This window comes from Salminus brasiliensis, chromosome 18 (genome assembly GCF_030463535.1).
Source record: "Salminus brasiliensis chromosome 18, fSalBra1.hap2, whole genome shotgun sequence".
Taxonomy (NCBI): domain Eukaryota; kingdom Metazoa; phylum Chordata; class Actinopteri; order Characiformes; family Bryconidae; genus Salminus; species Salminus brasiliensis.
In genome coordinates, this window is record NC_132895.1 from 22,029,846 (window position 1) to 22,046,630 (window position 16,785).

Below are 16,785 nucleotides of genomic sequence, written 5' to 3' on the forward strand. Positions count from 1 at the left end.
CTGAACGGATGGGTTTGAGGCGGAGGCCAAATTCTATCTATGTCAAACACTAATGGTGAATACGGTTGTCTTACCTTGTCTTATCTAAACAAGACAACAAAGTGGGGCTAGATGGTATGGCTAAAAATGTGTATCACGGTATTTTAATTTATTCATATATTATCATAAGTTTTGCCAGTAAAACTGACTGTTAAATTGCCTTTCTTTTTGAACTCGAGTCCTATTAGAAACCGTAAGCCTGTCTTCATAGGTTGCCAGTGGCTTACTTTACTACTGACCTCAACAAAGCAATAGCAGGATGCATCAAGTAGCCTATATGGATGGGTGTAGTGGTAGGCTAGGGTTGCATCCAAACACAGGGCGTCTTGATGGTGTTTAAACCTGGCTTTTCATCCCAACGTGATCCAATCAGCAAACACGCATGTTAATGCCGGGTGTAAACAGGCCCTCTATGTCTGTTGTCCCTGTTTTTATAGGTGGGGGGAAAAAAGGTAGGGGGATATTCTAAAAATCTTTCGATGTAACTGAAAAACTGTGGAGTTTCTGTGGAGCCCTTTCAATTGTTCTCTGTCACATGAACTTGCTGGTGGACATTTTCTCCACCTTGGCCTCTGCAAATAGAGGTCACAGCTCCAGTTCACGCCCTGCTAAAAAGGAAGGGTGGAGTTGTCAAAGACGAGGCCTCGCCTTAGTAGAGTATTCATGCATGCATGCCGTTTGGGGAGCGAGAGCAAGAGCGAGAGACTTCGCTAGTGTATCAAAGGACGGATCAGAGGGAGCTCTGCGGCCACCGACACAATCAAAAAGTCTGGAGTATCAAAACGGGGAAGAGCCCGGCGTGGCCTAAAATCAGAGAGACGCAGTCGCGTACAGAGGGAGAACAGCAGAGTCGCTTCAAAGGCAAGTCAAGAGGAAGCGTGATGTGGAGACACTGGGAGCGCGGAGCTCGAGCCGCAGTGTGCACCCGTGGGCATTTAGATGGAGCTTCAGTTGAACTGACGCTCTGTAGGCCTTAATACCTGTCAGAACAGCGTCAGACAATACCATACTAAAGACAAGAGTAAAATAGGAAGGCAAGATTGATTGATTGATCGATCGATTGATTGAACATCAATATATCTGTTGACTATTATTTGATTTATCAGCCTTAGCGCCCCCTAAGCTTTTTGTAGTGTACTGCAGGCTGTTGAAATGAACGCAATTCATTTGGAAGCCGGTTTTTGAAGAGTTCCCTGCTCTGACACATCAGCGTAATCAGTGAGGATCAGTTGATAAATAAAATTAGGTGTGTTTAAGCTCTAGGTGTGCAGCCGTTGATGCCGTGTTGGCTGTTGTTCTTGGTTCTTGAGGCAATGCATCTGCTTGTCCAGATTTCAGCATTTTGACAGATCCATTTTTTACATGAACATTTTGAACAGTTAAACAGAATGTCCATCTTGGGCAGAAGGGTTTCACAGTTGTTCACAGTGCTCCCAGTAGGAAAACCTATTTGGGCATTAGAGACTGGATACTGGAGTTAGCGTATGCTGAGGTAGAAAAGCAGCACTGTCACACATCAACAAATGCTTCATAGTAAATCATTTGAGAGGTTCAAAGATATCGAACTGTATGACATAGGAATCCTTAAAAAAACAATAAGCTGCTTTCCTAATGTCAGGATTCCTGAATGGACGGTCACTTATCAACCCAAGCAGTCAGTGCCAACTAGTTTAAAGAAGAATAGTGTCTCTGTCATTCCCTGACTGCTTTATGTCACTCTGGAGAGTTTGGCAGGACGGTGCTTGCAAGAACTACGTAATCTATTTCTGTCCAATTTCTGTGACCTCTTGGGTTAAAAGCAAACACTTTCACTTTCAGTGACAGTTCGATATCTCTCAGCTTGTTCAGAAATGCATGAATAAAATGTGTCCTTTAGGGTACGTGTCCACTGCATGTAAATTAGTCATGCAAAATCTGGTATAGTGCTGTTGGTGAGGACAATGATGTGCAAGGACAAAATAGGGGGTTATTCCATTAAAGGATACTGAGAGAGTGCACTCATGGGAGAGGTGTTCAGGGCCTTGTAGCTTTAAGAGAGTAATGCAAAAATCCAGAGGGAGAGAGAGTCCTTGCTGCACAGCCCTCTGCTGTGTGTGTGTGTGTGTGTGTGTGTGTGTGTGTGTGTGTGTGTGTGTGTGTGTGTGTGTGTGTGTGTGTGTCACTAACCCCTCTGCCTACTCATCCCCCCTCTTTTCCTCCCTCCCTCTCTCTCTTATACACACCACACAGCTGTGACCTTACATGTGTATTCTCATTCTCATTCTCTCTCTCTCTCTCTCTCTCTCTCTCTCGCTCTCTCGCTCTCTCGCTCTTTTCTCCCACTTCCTTTTCCTTCTCTCTCACTCACACACTCTCTCTCTTTCATTCCCTCCCCTCTTTCTCTCTGTCGTTCTCTTGGACCGCCGCTTCGGCCACATAGAGGGACGCAGCGACAGCGCTGACTGGTACACAGAACAAGATGTGCCCCAGGGCCTAACAGACTGCATTAAAATTACACTGCCCTGACATATTTAAACAACACGAAACGCATACGCGCACACTTGCAACCCCCCATCCCCACCCCCAATCCCACCAACACCACCATCAGGGGGGCTGCTCGCTTAACTTTAATCCCATATTTTAGCAGTAAATGGCCACCATCCTGCAAGAACAGTGCCTCCAAGAGTCTCTCCAAGGGCAAATTTTCCCATTTGGTCAATAGACCCCTTTCCCAGTAAACCTTATTTGGTTGTGCTCTGTGTTTGAGGATGTGGGGGTGGGGGTGGGGGGTGTGTGGCTTCTGGAGAAAGCAATGACAAAAATAAGTTTACATGTCAGTCACTTACATCACTGAGGTCAGTTTGCATTTTAGTCATGATTTTTGCATGTAGCGAAAAATTTGAGTGTAAATACAGGGCTGTAAACAGGCTCCTGAAGTGCTTATGCACTGCAGAGCCACTAAAACCATGTTTCTCCTCACGATCTGGCTGTATTTGGCCGCTGAAACTTTTCAAATGATGGTGTTCATCAAATGGAGAGCTTTGTTTGGCTTTCCAGGTTTGACCTAGACCTCTGCTGGGGCCTCTTTGCGTACCCCATTAGCATATGATAGCTTGCTCTTTAATTGAGATGAGAAGGGCCGAGCTGACTTCATAACCTAGTGGCGAGTGCTTTCTCCAGTAATGCTTTCAACCGGGTCGAGTGTGCTAGCTTCGACTGTTTAGTGTCAGACGGGAAAGGTATGTACCAAATACAGGCTTAAAGGAGCTGCTTCTTCTACACATTGTCTATTTTTATAGATACGACCCATAAGATAAGATTTGGCAATTATTACTGGTGTTTGGGTCCTGCTGGAAGGAGTTTTGGTAGTCGAACGCATTATGGAGAGACGGATGTGTTTACACTGCTATAACGTGGCTCAAATGCGTCAAAATAGTCCCCCAAGGAACCTATTTTAGAAACCTTCTTAGATCCACAATTTGTTTTTAACCATTATCAACATTACATCTGAAAACCAGTGTAAAGTCTGTTTTTGAAAATTCTCCAAGGTGGAGATTTTCGAAAACGCTGTTTTCAGTGTTGTTGTGTGGACGGAGAAATCAGGGTTTAATGAAAACGCATGCATGTTTTGGGTCGAGTCTCAAATACCGCTTTACTCCCTATATAGTGAACTAGGTAGATCATAAAGCTACAAATTCCACACGCAGACAGTACTAGATTTCAGATTTGAACACATGAAGAAATGTACGTACTGTTCTATTCCAGATATATAATACTCTTTTTACACACAGAATCCGTACTTTCATGACTTGCGTAGTACACTACATAGTGAGTAGTGGGTAATTTGGGATTAAACCTCTGTTTTCTTCCTTTTTCATGGGCATTTTTACTCTCTTCATGAGGTCTTATCGTCCCGTACAGGACTGGCATGCTCATGCAAGCTTTTCTGCCTCTATGGATGTAAATATTCTCAAAAGTGGAGAAGGGGAACTCTCCATTTAAAAAAAAAAAAAAAAAAAAAAAAAAAAAATCCCAAAACGAGTGGACGGGGACGAGTGAGACGACCTGATTTCCAAAAGGTGTTATTGTTAAAGTTAATGCTGGCACATATTGCAAATATTTGAAGCAACTTCTATTTCTGCCCCCCCCCAAATTTCCAGAAAAGGAAGAGGGCCTGAAGCAAATGTTTGGGCTCCCTGCATGGTCAGTACTTGTCAGTACCACAGCAACACCCCCTTTGGCAAGTTGTCTTAGTCCTCAATTTGACCTCCTTACGTTAACTGTCATTTCTTATTTACATTACGGCTCCCTGAAAATGCTTTGCTGTCTTCTTATTGCCTTCTCCTGCTTGGTGGCCATTAGTTATTTTAATTGTCAGGGTGCTAGTCAGCTGCTAAAAGGACACAAGGTTTGAGGAGTCAGTGTATTCATAAGTTTTGAAATTAGTATCATCTGGTCTTTCCAAACGGTGGCTGGGAACAAGCCGGAGCCCTTACTACCTAATTAAGGTCTGAGATCTCGGTAGAAGTAATCGGAGAGCTCGAAGAGCTTTGTGGTTGACCATTTAGGACAATTTCATATTTACCCAAACAGAATGTGGTTGAGATGAGGAGGAACATGTTGATTTTTTATTTTATTTTTTTCCCCACCAAGAATTACCATGCTATGGTGATGAGAACATTTGGGGAACTTCAGACAACCACAAGGTTGATTAGAGGGGATTTCTATACTCAATCTAGATCATTGAAGCAGGGCTCAGAAGGTACGTTATGCTTGTTTCTGACAGACAGACAGAATATGCTACATGTGCTCTGGACACTCCCTTTAGACAAGCGATCAGTCTGTTGTTTGGTTGCTGGTCACATTTGTCAGTATGCGCTGGGTCTCCTGTGTTGTCCTCTCCTATCTCCCCAGCACCCCCACCCTGTTTTCCACTGGCATTGACTTGGGGAGGGACCGCATTGTTGACCCCCGTCTTACCCTGCCTCACCCCTCATGTCAAACCTTACACTCCTACTCTCCCACTGCATCTCTCACAAACCCTCCCACCTCCATCTCACCACCAACAGTAGGAGGGGCCTATCCAAGGGCCAGGTTTTGCCTTCTGGAATTTGGCTAGAGGTTTGGCTTGTGTGACTCTTTATGGACATTATGGAAAGTAGGAGTTCCCCGTCTGCCCTCTATAAAGTCACCCCGTACAGTTCTGAAAACCGCCCAGCCCTGGCCCGCGATCGTCTACCCCCAGTGATGTGTGTGTGTGTGTGGGGGGGGTGTCCAGTCGGGGGCCCGAGCCGGGGCGAAGCAAACTTGCCAGCTCAGGTTACGTGATTGTGCAACGCGCTGCTTTGAACACACACAAGCAGTGCCCTTCGGAGTTGACTCTCGCTCTCTCAGGGCCTCATTTGGTATGGGTTTAGCCTCTGGTGGTTTTATTAGACCTAAGGAACCTTCTGCTGTGAAGAAGCAACCCCCAATGGACATCCTCACGGGTTTATTGGTAACGGTACAGTCGTTTTGCGAGTTTTGTCGAAGTGGGACTTTTTAAGACTGGAAAGCCCCGAAGCTCTGATAGGACCAGCCTTGTAGGATAGTAGCAGTCATGTGGCTTTGGGCCTCCGAGTTCTCTCAGAACGGTACAAAGCTGCATTGACTCACCAGAGGTGGTGCAGTGGTGGGGGACTCCACATCAAGAACCAGAGGCTTCCTGGTTCAGTCCCAGTGTGGGCACCAGGAATGCTGACCTTCTCTTGGAAGGTTGTATATTCAGATGTCCTTTTTTTTTTTTTTGCCCAAAGACTTGTAGCCTGAAGTTGCCCTCGAAGGGGTGGAACTAGGCAACATTTTGAGTTCCATAAAGCAGTTCAGACGGTTACACAACGTCAGAGAGGAAATGCTCATTTCTGTGGTAGAAAAACTTGAGCAAACATGACTTTCCAGTTTAAGTGAGTCACAGCAAACCTGGTCCTGATGATAATATTAACTGAGAAGCTACGTCCTATCCTTAGCAGCGGCAAGATTTAAGACGGGTCCTGTGGTAAACAGCACTAATTAGATTGACTCTCCTCAGGTCTACGGTCAGTCTGGACATGGTCTGGACTGGTCTTTTTGTATAATAAGTTCTCATTATACTGATCATGCCTGAGGGTTTTGTTTCTCAGCTGTGATTATATAGAACCTTTAGAGCAAGCTTCAGCTAATGCCAATGCTGTGAGTGCATTAAAACATAGGATCAGTTCAGTGGATGGAGATGGACACTCACTTGCAGTACAGCCTTTGTGAAGGTTGTTTCCCATTGAGGGTTTTTATTTTGGTATTATTTTTGTTATCTTAAGCCCTATTCCTACGGGATTACATGGGAAGGTGGGGGTAATGTCATTTTACCACAGGGGGTCTGTAACGGTAATGGCTGATTTGCACAGGATTAGAAATCTCGGTATGAATGACATAGAGGCTTAATATATGAGTGTAGGGGATTTCATTTTGCCGGAAGTGTGGCTTCTCTCAAAGTCCTCTGGAGAATCGTCTTGAATGGAAGATTTGAATGTTGTATCGTACAACACATAGACTTGCTTTCAGTAACTTTCACTTTTGCTATACATGCATGACAGCTACAGGCCTCCTTACTTGAGAAACCCTCCAAAATTCCATTTTTACAGCATGTGCTGGGATTTTCTTTTACCAGCATGTCATTTTGTATGGGATTAACGTAAATTAACTTTACCAGTCATTTTATAGAAGGTATAGAGATCTGTAAAAATGAATGATTTGAGGGAGAGAATGAGTGTGAGAGACTTAAATCGCTCAGATACATTATTAATAATTATAGTCCCCCCACATCCCAACTTAAACTGATCCCGTCTTACTTGGTTGGATGTCATTGTGGAATTCTGTGTCTTTGAATAAGCTTAAACCGGTTAAATGCAGAATGGTTTCTATTGCACCTTCCCCTTGAAGCCGCATGCTGTGCTTCGTTTCCGGGATGGACATGGGGTTCCTTACTCAATCAATTAGTTCTGCTTCGGTCTCCCTTGCCTTGCCTAAGGTACTCTGCTAGGTGTCATGGAGCAAAGGGCAAACCTAATGGAAAAGAAGTGTCGCTGATGTCTTCGCCCTGGTCACTGTGTTTAATAAATAAGCAGTAAATCGTTCACTGCAAGCTTCCCAAGTGTTGATTTGTGTGTCTGAAGCGTTGCTAAAGGTAACGGCTCATTCAGTGAAATTAAACTCATCAGTACTTCTGTGGCATCCCTGCCGCCACACTCTGCATTAGGCTGGCACTGAGGGGCTAATGCTAATACCCATACAGTTGATGCTTTTCTGTACATATCTGTTGGTGCTGATGCTGATCCACACATTTATAAACTGCAGAAATGACCGCTGAATCTACCTGGACCAGCATTAGCATGGAGAAAAGGTTTGGTCAGAAATGTGGAGCAAATCTCCATTTTGGTAAATAATATATATATTTATTATATAATATAATATATAATATATAATTAATATATATTATTAATAATAAAAAATATATATAATATTTGTGTTTATGTGGGCAGCAATGGGAAAATGAGAATAGGCCAAAAGGGTGTGTGTGTGTGTGTGTGTGTGTGTGTGTGTGTGTGTGTGTGTGTGTGGTGAGCACTCCCTGGCGCTCATTTGCTACCCACGCTCCACTGGGGTAGGGGCTTACTGCCATAGGGGTTTGGGAGCAACTGAGTGGCACGAGGAAGCCATGACCCAAATTGTGCGCTCGCTCTCTCTCTCCCTCTCTCCCTCGTTCTCGCCTTCCCTTCCCCTCTAATCCCTTCCACGGCCATTCTCTAAACCTCCCACTCCCCCACTTGACCACCCCACCCCAACTCTGTAACTTCCTGCTGGGGTGTGGAGAGGCCTGGAGTCACACCCACCCCACCCTCTTTTATTCCTTAAACTACCCACAGTGCAAAGCTCCCCAGGGAGTTCTAACACCACACACACACACACACTCACACTCAGGCTATTTCAATCACAGATACTCTCAGTCACTCAGGGATAGATTGGTCTACAGAGAACTGGAAGCTTCAATTTCTTTTAACTTTAAAGATCACACACACACACACACACACTTTGGGGACCTGATCACACTCTCAATAACGATGGATGTTTATCTTTGTGTGTGTGTGTGTGTGTGTGTGTGTGTGTGTCAGTGTCACTAAGGTCGGGGGAGGGGCACATTGAGTACAGCCACACCCCAGCTGATTGGGGGCCACACCTCTGTGTGGAATCTACTGCAGCTGGGTCACATGACCACTGGCACCCACCCCCATGCTTAAGCACTACCACATTGCTCTCTCTCGCTCTCTCCTCCCTCTCTCTCCTTCCTCACCCTTAAAGAACTGGGTGTGACTGCTGTGCAGAGAGAGAGAGAGAGAGGGAGGCTACACAGGATTGCTGACTACTCCTCCCTGCTCCCTGTTTCAGTTGCTCGCGCGCTCTCTCTTTTTCTCTGTCTTTCTCTCTCTCACTCTGTCTCTTTCTCTCGCTGCCTTTATTTCTTTCTTCGGTCGCGTCCAGTCTCAAGGCCTAGGCTAGGGCACAGTCTGTCCTCCAGTTTGTTGTTTGTTAGCCAGGATCTCTGCATTTCTCTCAGTATAGCTCGTCAAAGGTAACATGTACGTTGCTTTTATATGGCTTCATATTTGCTCTTTGGCATCTCTACCACCTTCATGAATCATCTCTCTGACCCTCTCCTATCTTCTGTGCATGATAACTAGCAGCACCTTCCTCTGTTCTCCATCAGTTCCCCTCTCACTTATCCATCTTCTGAATCAGCCTCAAACTTTTCTCATGTGAACTTCTCAGCAGCTAGCGGCATGTGGCTAACGGTGCTCTGCTTCTGTCTTCCAGTGCCAGTTGTCGAGTCCTGAGAAATCCAACGCTGCCACCTCAGATCCCCCCGCCGAAGAGATGCCATCCATACAGATCAAGCCGGAGCCAGAGGAGGTGGAGTGCACGGTGGTGAGTGGCCTTTTGTATTTATGTATGTGTGAGTGTGAGTGTGTGTGTGTGTGTGTGAGAGTTTGAGGGGTGGGGGGGATGGGGATGGGGATGGGGATGGGGAGTTGGGTGAAAGATGGAGTGGGTGGAGACAGGATGGAGGGGGTTAAGGGGGTGTGGTCACAGGGAATGAAGGGGATGTCTTTCAGAGCTTTTGTGGAAGGGCATGTATTATGGTGTTTGTTTATTGTAGATGAACAGGAGAGACTAAGCTTTGAAAGCTTCCTTGATGTTATTAATGATGCACTATTGTCTTCTCACTCCATTAGTGATTAGTCTTTCCCAGCAGTACCATCAATCCGGGTGGGTGTGGGTTCTTCCCACACGTGCATAGCCTACATTAACCGTCCCGTAGGCATACAGCACTGCCAAGCGCTTCAACGCGCTTGAAGGAGAATGCTGATCAATGAAATTTATCATGGCAAGCTTGTGGACGCCCAACCAGCTGGGTCTGCTTGCCACCCTTACTTTGCAGTTGGAATGTGGCCAGATAGCACAGTTGTCACATGACCAACACACCCCTTCAGTGTTAAGTCACTACACGTTCACTAATTATTTACGCGACCCTTTGTTAGCATTGTGTATTCGGTGGGCATTCTGGGATAATGCGAGCCATCATACGCTGTTTGGACAAAAGTATTGGGACACCTGCCTATTCATAGTTTCTTCCGGAATCAAGGGAATTAAACAAGAGTTTATCCTGCTTTTGTTGGAGTAACTATGTCTACTGTCTAGTTATCTAGTTTAGGCTTTCTACTAGATTTTGGAGCATTGCTGTAAGGATTTGATTGCATTCGGCAACAAGAGTGTTTGTGTGGTCAGGATGTTGGACGATCACCACCCATCCCCAACTCCTTCGCTCATCCCAAAAGTGTTATACTCCTCTAAGTCCATACCTGCTATTCTATTGGCAGTACTGGGTTCAACTTAATGTCCAAATCTTCTAACAAATGCATTTAACTACATGTAGTATAGTAGGACTGGTCATACGCCAAATTTGGGACATTGTGAGGCCTTCATGAGGCTAAATATGTGTGAATTTAAAAACTGAGTTGTAACAAAGGTGCTTTTGTACCGTGTGGCTACAATTAGAGCCCTTTTTTGCCTCTTCAGAATGCCCGAAAGCTGTGAAAAGCAGGGTTGTGCGCCACAGCTGGATGTTCCCCACTCAGAATATCTACTCTACGTCGACTAGAGCGTTCATACTTGCATCGTTGCATGCTTTTTGTCTTTTCATCTCTCTCTCTCTCTCTCTCTCTCTCTCTCTCTCTCTCTCTCTCAATACCTTTCCATTTCTGTCCCTCTCTATCTGTTCGTTCCAAGTCTCGGCTAGGCCCTAATAGGATATATCGAGGGAGGCTTCCGTTCTGCTGTAGTCATGGCAACGGGGCTCTGGCGGGAGTTGGAAAGGCTGTGATGTAGGCTGCCCACACCCCTCCTTCCACACACACACACACACACACACACACACACACACACACACACACACAGACACACACACAAGCACACTTGCACACTCCTCACTCTAACCCACCCCCTCACAACACTCCCACTCCCACACCCACACAGTACACTCCCTTAGCCATGAGGGACACGCTGAAGACCACATACCTGCAGGGGTGAGCACACACACGCAAACACAACCACACAACCACCACCACCGCTACCATTTCCACCACCAACGCCATCCAATTGCACGTGTGTACTTTTACACGCCATACATGGCCAGTGCACACAGCGCTCGTGTGCACATAGGAACGCACTCATCCTGGAGCTAACGGGAGCATTCATGCACAAAAGATGTGCTCCACACCCTTTTCATCCTCCTCGTCATCGTTACACGCACACATACTCACTCACACACATACACACTCGCAAATGTGTGCTTCTAGCCAGCCAGCGATGAAGTGAGGGGCAAATATTGCAGTGAATTAGATCTAGTTCACCTCTTGTGAAGCTGCTAACTGGTAATACTCTCAATACACAGCCACTGTACACCTTTGATTGAGCGATATCTTTTAATGCAGTGTTATGCAATAGGTCAGGGGCTTTCAGTTGCAGTGCTAAAGGGTCACAGTCCAGCACAGTCTAGTGATTTGCCGTTTCAGAATATTATGAACATTAGAAGTGGGAATAGCCACCCTTGGCTCGGATGACTCTTGCAAGATGTTGTGGCATGAACCGGATTAGGTGACGGACGGTGTTCATTGTAGAGGTTAGCTGGTCCGCTGTGGCACGGTGATTGCTCTTGTTCCCCTCTGGCACCAAAGGCCCGTGGGGGACCTCTCTTATGCCATTGGGAGGCACTCAATGTGCCAGAAATCCATTCTCAGAACACCTTCACTACAGCGGCTCTAGAATATGAAGTTAGCAGTTCTAGAAATGCTCAATCCAGCCCTTCTGGCACCAAGCAGTCACACCACGCTCAGCATCACTGATCGAGCTAATTGATGAAAGAGTAGGTGTACTAGTGTTTCTAATAAAGTGCTTGGTGTGTGCGTGTGCGTGTGCGTGTGCGTGTGTGTGTGTGTGTGTGTATACACATAGAACTGTAAATACACTACATGATGGATGTTAATAGTATTACTAGCTGTGGCATTTGAGCAGGGCTGTGGTCCTCTCGCTTGTTGGAATAGTTGTCTCAGGGTGCGGCTGGCTGCCACGCCCTCTCTCCTCTGCCGGGCAGGGCATTAATATCTCCCTCAGCTGCCTCTCCCTCCCTCCGCCTCCTCTAGTTTATCATCCATATCTTTGCTTTCACACCCCGCCCCGGAGATGTGGGCCAGGCACCACACATGGCAAACAAACAAACGGTCCTGGCCAACAGAATCGACCGCTGCAGTAGTGCCGTGTCTTTAAAAGAGACAATTCGAGGGGAAAAAAGCCTGAAAAGTCTGACTTCTCTTCTCTACCATTAACATAGTTGATCCGCCATGACGAATATATACAGTTTGCTTATTTACTTTTGCACTTGAACTACTTGTCTAAGCTAACAAGTGAAGGAAGCTTATAGGCATCAGGTCAGCAGCATTTCCCACTGCTTATTACCTGCTATGTCTGTCTAAATCAAACCAAACGTTTAAACGTTCAGTAAACACAAGCTAGGAGCTAGAAACCCTCTTTAAAAAATAGGAGAACTGTGGTGTGGAAGTTCTGTGAATCTGGCCCCTGGTGTTCGGCATGGCCTGTAAGTGGCTGTATTCCCCGCCGTCGTTGGCGTTGGTTAGGAAAACCAACTTGTAATTGTTTAGAAATAGGAGCAGGGGTTCAGCGAAGGGAAGTATGCAGCGTGAATGCAGTGTACTTGCCTCAGTTGAGCTCCTGAACATTGGACAGGGAAGCTTTTGTGGCAGGTTCGCTACACAGGAGAATGGAAGGCGGAGCAAATACAGCAATAAAAGTATCCAGAAGAGAAAAGCAGAGACTGCGAGGAGAGTGCACTGCAGTTTACCTGGTTTAATAGGGATCGGTTCTATTTCTTCAGCTACGGCTTTTCTCAGTAATGTGATGAATTGTGCAGTCCTCATCGTTTATCCTCATGAGCTGCTATGTAAATGTGCTGTAGGGTTTGGCTAAACACAGAATGAGCTCCAGCACTTGTTGGAGTTTGTTGTTTGGGGACCGAACATTTCACTGGGCATGGGATGGGCCTTAATTATGTGTAAAATATTCATATTAAAAACCGCCATTTTTTCCCCCAAAGCTGTTGGTTAACTGATAGCAAGACCTAGGCTATTACAAGTACTTAAAGCATATAGTTAGTTGGCAACCTTTGAGCTCATTTGATTAATAATCTCATTGCTAACCGCTTTCCCCTATAACTCAATTTAGCGGGCAGCTGCCGAACGCAAACTTGGTTCCCTTCTCCCTGAATAACCCCATGAGGGTCACACTGCTCCATCATCCCTTCCTTCACTGGAAAAAGTGTTTTTTTCCGCAGAAAACTGACATGCAGTTGAAATGCTACCAGGACACTCTCTCTCTCTCTCTCTCTCTCTCTCTCTCTCTCTCATATACACGCACTAACGCTCAGTCATTCGTTCTGCAGTGCAGTAGTAGGAGCTTAGCTCGGAGAGGGGCAGCTTTGTAAAAGAGTGCCGCGTTCTTTCTTTTCTCTGGCAGCCTTTACTTAAAGAAACTCCCTCTTCCATCTTCTCCATCTCCTCTGGCTTGGAGGAGCTGATCCTGCGGATTGTAGTCTGATGTAGTCGGACCACTCTGGAGGATCAAGATCAGGCAACGGACCAGAAAGGCCTCGAAAGCTGATCTTGTCCTCCACCCGTTGTAGCTGCATGGACTCACAAACCAATTGATGCTGAACACCTTTGGTGTTCACGTCCGTGCCTCGCTGCTCTAAAGGGCTACCAACTCCATCTGGCAGCACTCCTTTTTTTTTTTTTTTTTTTTTTTTTTTTTTTTTTGGGAGTGTTGTGCTGCCACTTTGTACTTAGCTGCTAATCTGGCACTTTTTAATTAAATGTACAGAAATATCCCTTTCTGGGGGGCTTCTTCCGTGGCTCTTTCATCGTGGTCTCCTCTCAGGCTCATCAGATTAGCTAGTTAGATTGGCTGGTTTGCGCTGCCTTGCAAAACATGAAGTATCAGTCATCTGTATCCAATATGTGGGAATGTTCTGTTTGCTTGGGATGCGTGATGATCTCTGAATCACATCAGGATGGGAAACTGGAACTTGAGCACACACCCATGCGGCTGGGACAAGACGCCATCTTGTGAGGACTAAAAACAACTGGATCATTCGGATGTCTTCATTTCATAGTACTACATCAGTCTACTTCCCGCTATGCTACATGAGCCCTACACCAGCCTGCTACCTTACACTAGCTTACTATCCACTACTATGCTACACCACTGATGTAGCCACAAGGTACACCAGCTTAAACCCCACTACTACACTACACCAGCCTACTATACTACCCACTACTATGCTACCCCAGCCTACTACCCACTACCCTACATGAGCCTGCTTACCTGCTATGCCACACCAGACTACTTCCCAGTACCCTACACAAGCCTACTTCCCTCTACCCTACACAGGCCTACTTCCTTACACTAGCTTACTATCCACTAGTACGCTACACCACTGGTGTAGCCATTATGGTACACCAGCTTAAAAACCCACTACTACACTACACCAGCCTACTGTACTACTCACTACTATGTTACACCAGCCTACTACCCGTTACCACGATACACCAGCCTACTACCCACTAAAACGCTAAACCAACCTACTACCCAACTATGCTACAGTAGACTACCACCTACAATGGCTAATACTCCCCAATCCATTATTTGGAGAAGCCAGACCTTCGTGTCTGACGTAGTGCTGGTGATCCTGGTGGATTTCCTGGTGGATGTACTTATTGTGCTTCAGACTGTTTAACTGACACTGGACTACTTCACTAAAATAAGGCATGTTTCTCATACAGCTACTGTTTGTTGCCTGCATACAGGTGTTGTTCACACACCACACACACATGTACTGCATATGATCACGAGAGATTACCGCCCGCCCCCAATCTTCCAGCACTGAATTCAGCGCCGGGGTTTTGTTAGAGCGTTAGCTGGCATCTTATCGACTCGCCAGTGTATTTAGCTGGCAGCTGACAAAAGCTATTGAACGTACGTTAAACACCATGCACAGATACCTGATAAGAATCAGGTCACTTTACTGATGCCTTTCCCTCCCAAACTGAAGTGAGCCTTGAGCAGGGGGTGGGAGGACGGGTGGGAAAATAATATATATATATATATATATATATATATATATATATATATATATATATATATATATATATATATATATATATATATATATTCACACACAGCTGAAAGCAGAGAAAGAAGAGAGGCGAAGAAGGAGAAAGGTGGAGTGGAGGAAGGGTGGGGATCGAAAGAGGGTGAGGTGACAGGGTGGAGGACCAGAAAGAGGGAGAGGGAGAGAGGGGGCGGGAACGAGGGAGCGAAGGGGGAAAAAATGAGTCAGCTGATACCTCCCAGTTTCCATGGCAACCAGAGGCCTTTCCCACCCACTCTTCTTGCTTGCTTTCTTTCTTTCTCTCTAGCTTTCTGTTTTGCTCCCGCACCCTGCCCACTCCCTCTCTCGTTTTCGTACTCGTTCCTGCGTCTGTTTCCCTTGCAGCCCCTCGGCTAGACCTGGCCACCTTCTATTCCCATCAGCTCCTCGAACAGTGAGGAGCAGGTATGGGTCTTGACTGCTTCATTTGGCCCCTTTCTCTCACCCCAGTTTCTCCTGTGTTGGGCCTGTACCGCTTGAATTCTTGTCTGAGTTATGGCAGTTCAGTGCCTTGCCCCGTGAACCGGAAACGGTGTAATCCCTTCGTTAGTGCGTGGAACTCCAGCGACCTCATTAACGAAGGCACGGAGCTCCCGCTTTGGCGTTCAGTGCTAGCTTTACAGGGGCTTCACGAAACAGACAGCCGCAATGTAACCGTAAAGGGCTTTTTCTAGCGAGTCCAGTGCCTCGAGTGGCATACGCAGCTTACTCAGGCTGTGTTTTGTAATGAGGTGTTTGGCTGTTAGCGTTGACCTAATAAGATTTGGTTGAATTCTCGAAGGCACTGCCATGGCCTGCACTCTGGGTCCTACTAAGTAAAACCTCTCTGCAGCATGATCTTATAGCCCTGAGCTGGGGGGACTGTTGGAGCGAAGCTCTTCTACACTTACACATACACAGACACACACACACACGCGCATGTATGCAGTATGTCTAGATGTTTGTGGACACCTCTTCTAATGAATGCACCCTGTGATGACACACAAAGTCCCTGTAGAAAAATCAATGCCAATAGAAAAAGACTCTCTGGATAAACTCTCAGATAAACCTCGACATATTGATGCTAGGCCTGGGCTAGAAGGGTATAAAGCCCCCCCCCCCAGCACTGAGCTGTGGAGCAGTGAAACGGTGTTCTCTGGAATGATTGTGCTTCATCCATACTTGGGATCATCCAACATCCTGACCTCACTAATGCTCTTGTCGCTGAATGCAATGTAATCCTCACAGCAATGCCTTCCCTGGACAGTAGAGACAGTAGAAGGAAAAAAACAAAACAAGGAATGAGCAGATGTCCCAATACTTTTGTCCATATAAGTGCATGTACATACACTCTTAAAAATTCAGATGATACCATTGTAATAGAAATGTGTTGAGTGTGTGTGAAGAACCTTTACCCCCATACATGCATCTCTGTTGCACATGGTCCTTTATTATTTTGTGGCATCTATCCTAAAAACCAAGAGGCTTCAAATGGTTCTTCAAGTGTGTAAACTCCAGTTTGGGCTGTACGTCATGTCTGTATTTGTGTAGCCGATGTGAGTTAGTGCTTTGTGTGTCTGGGCAGGGCTGGGCTGGGCTGGACAAGACTGGGCTGGACCTGTGCCAGACCCAGGCCTGCTCCTCTACTGCATTGAGGCCCCATCAGGCCAGCCATTGTTCCTGAGCTTGAAGAACTTTCTGCCCAGTCCAGCGTTCAGCTCCCCAACACTCCAGCCATCCGATCACATGCCAATCACCTCCTCCCTCTGCTCCTCCTCTCCCTCTATCTGTGCGACTCTATCTTCATCTTCCAACCTTTCTATTGCTTGTCCTGTTTCGGTTTCTCTCCTGCTTTGTGGTCTCAGTCTCGGTTTCCTCATTCCTTTGTCTATTCTTTCGCTCCTTCTTATCTCTGTTCTATCTGTGTCCTCTTGACCTGT

At 46.1% G+C, this 16,785-nt stretch overlaps 1 protein-coding gene across 2 annotated transcripts in view; it reads left to right on the top strand.

Moving 5' to 3' along the window:
- klf8 (Kruppel like factor 8) overlaps positions 1 to 16,785 on the top strand; it is a 41,616-nt gene that overhangs the window by 11,411 nt on the left and 13,420 nt on the right. Inside the window, exons 1-2 of one of the 2 annotated variants that reach the window (XM_072662268.1) lie at positions 8,527 to 8,659; positions 8,902 to 9,012. In XM_072662268.1, coding sequence (XP_072518369.1) covers positions 8,962 to 9,012 — 51 coding nt within the window. In that variant the 5' untranslated portion in view covers positions 8,527 to 8,659; positions 8,902 to 8,961. Of the gene's footprint in view, positions 1 to 8,526; positions 8,660 to 8,901; positions 9,013 to 16,785 lie in introns of those variants that run through there. The other variant, XM_072662267.1, reaches the window with a different exon arrangement.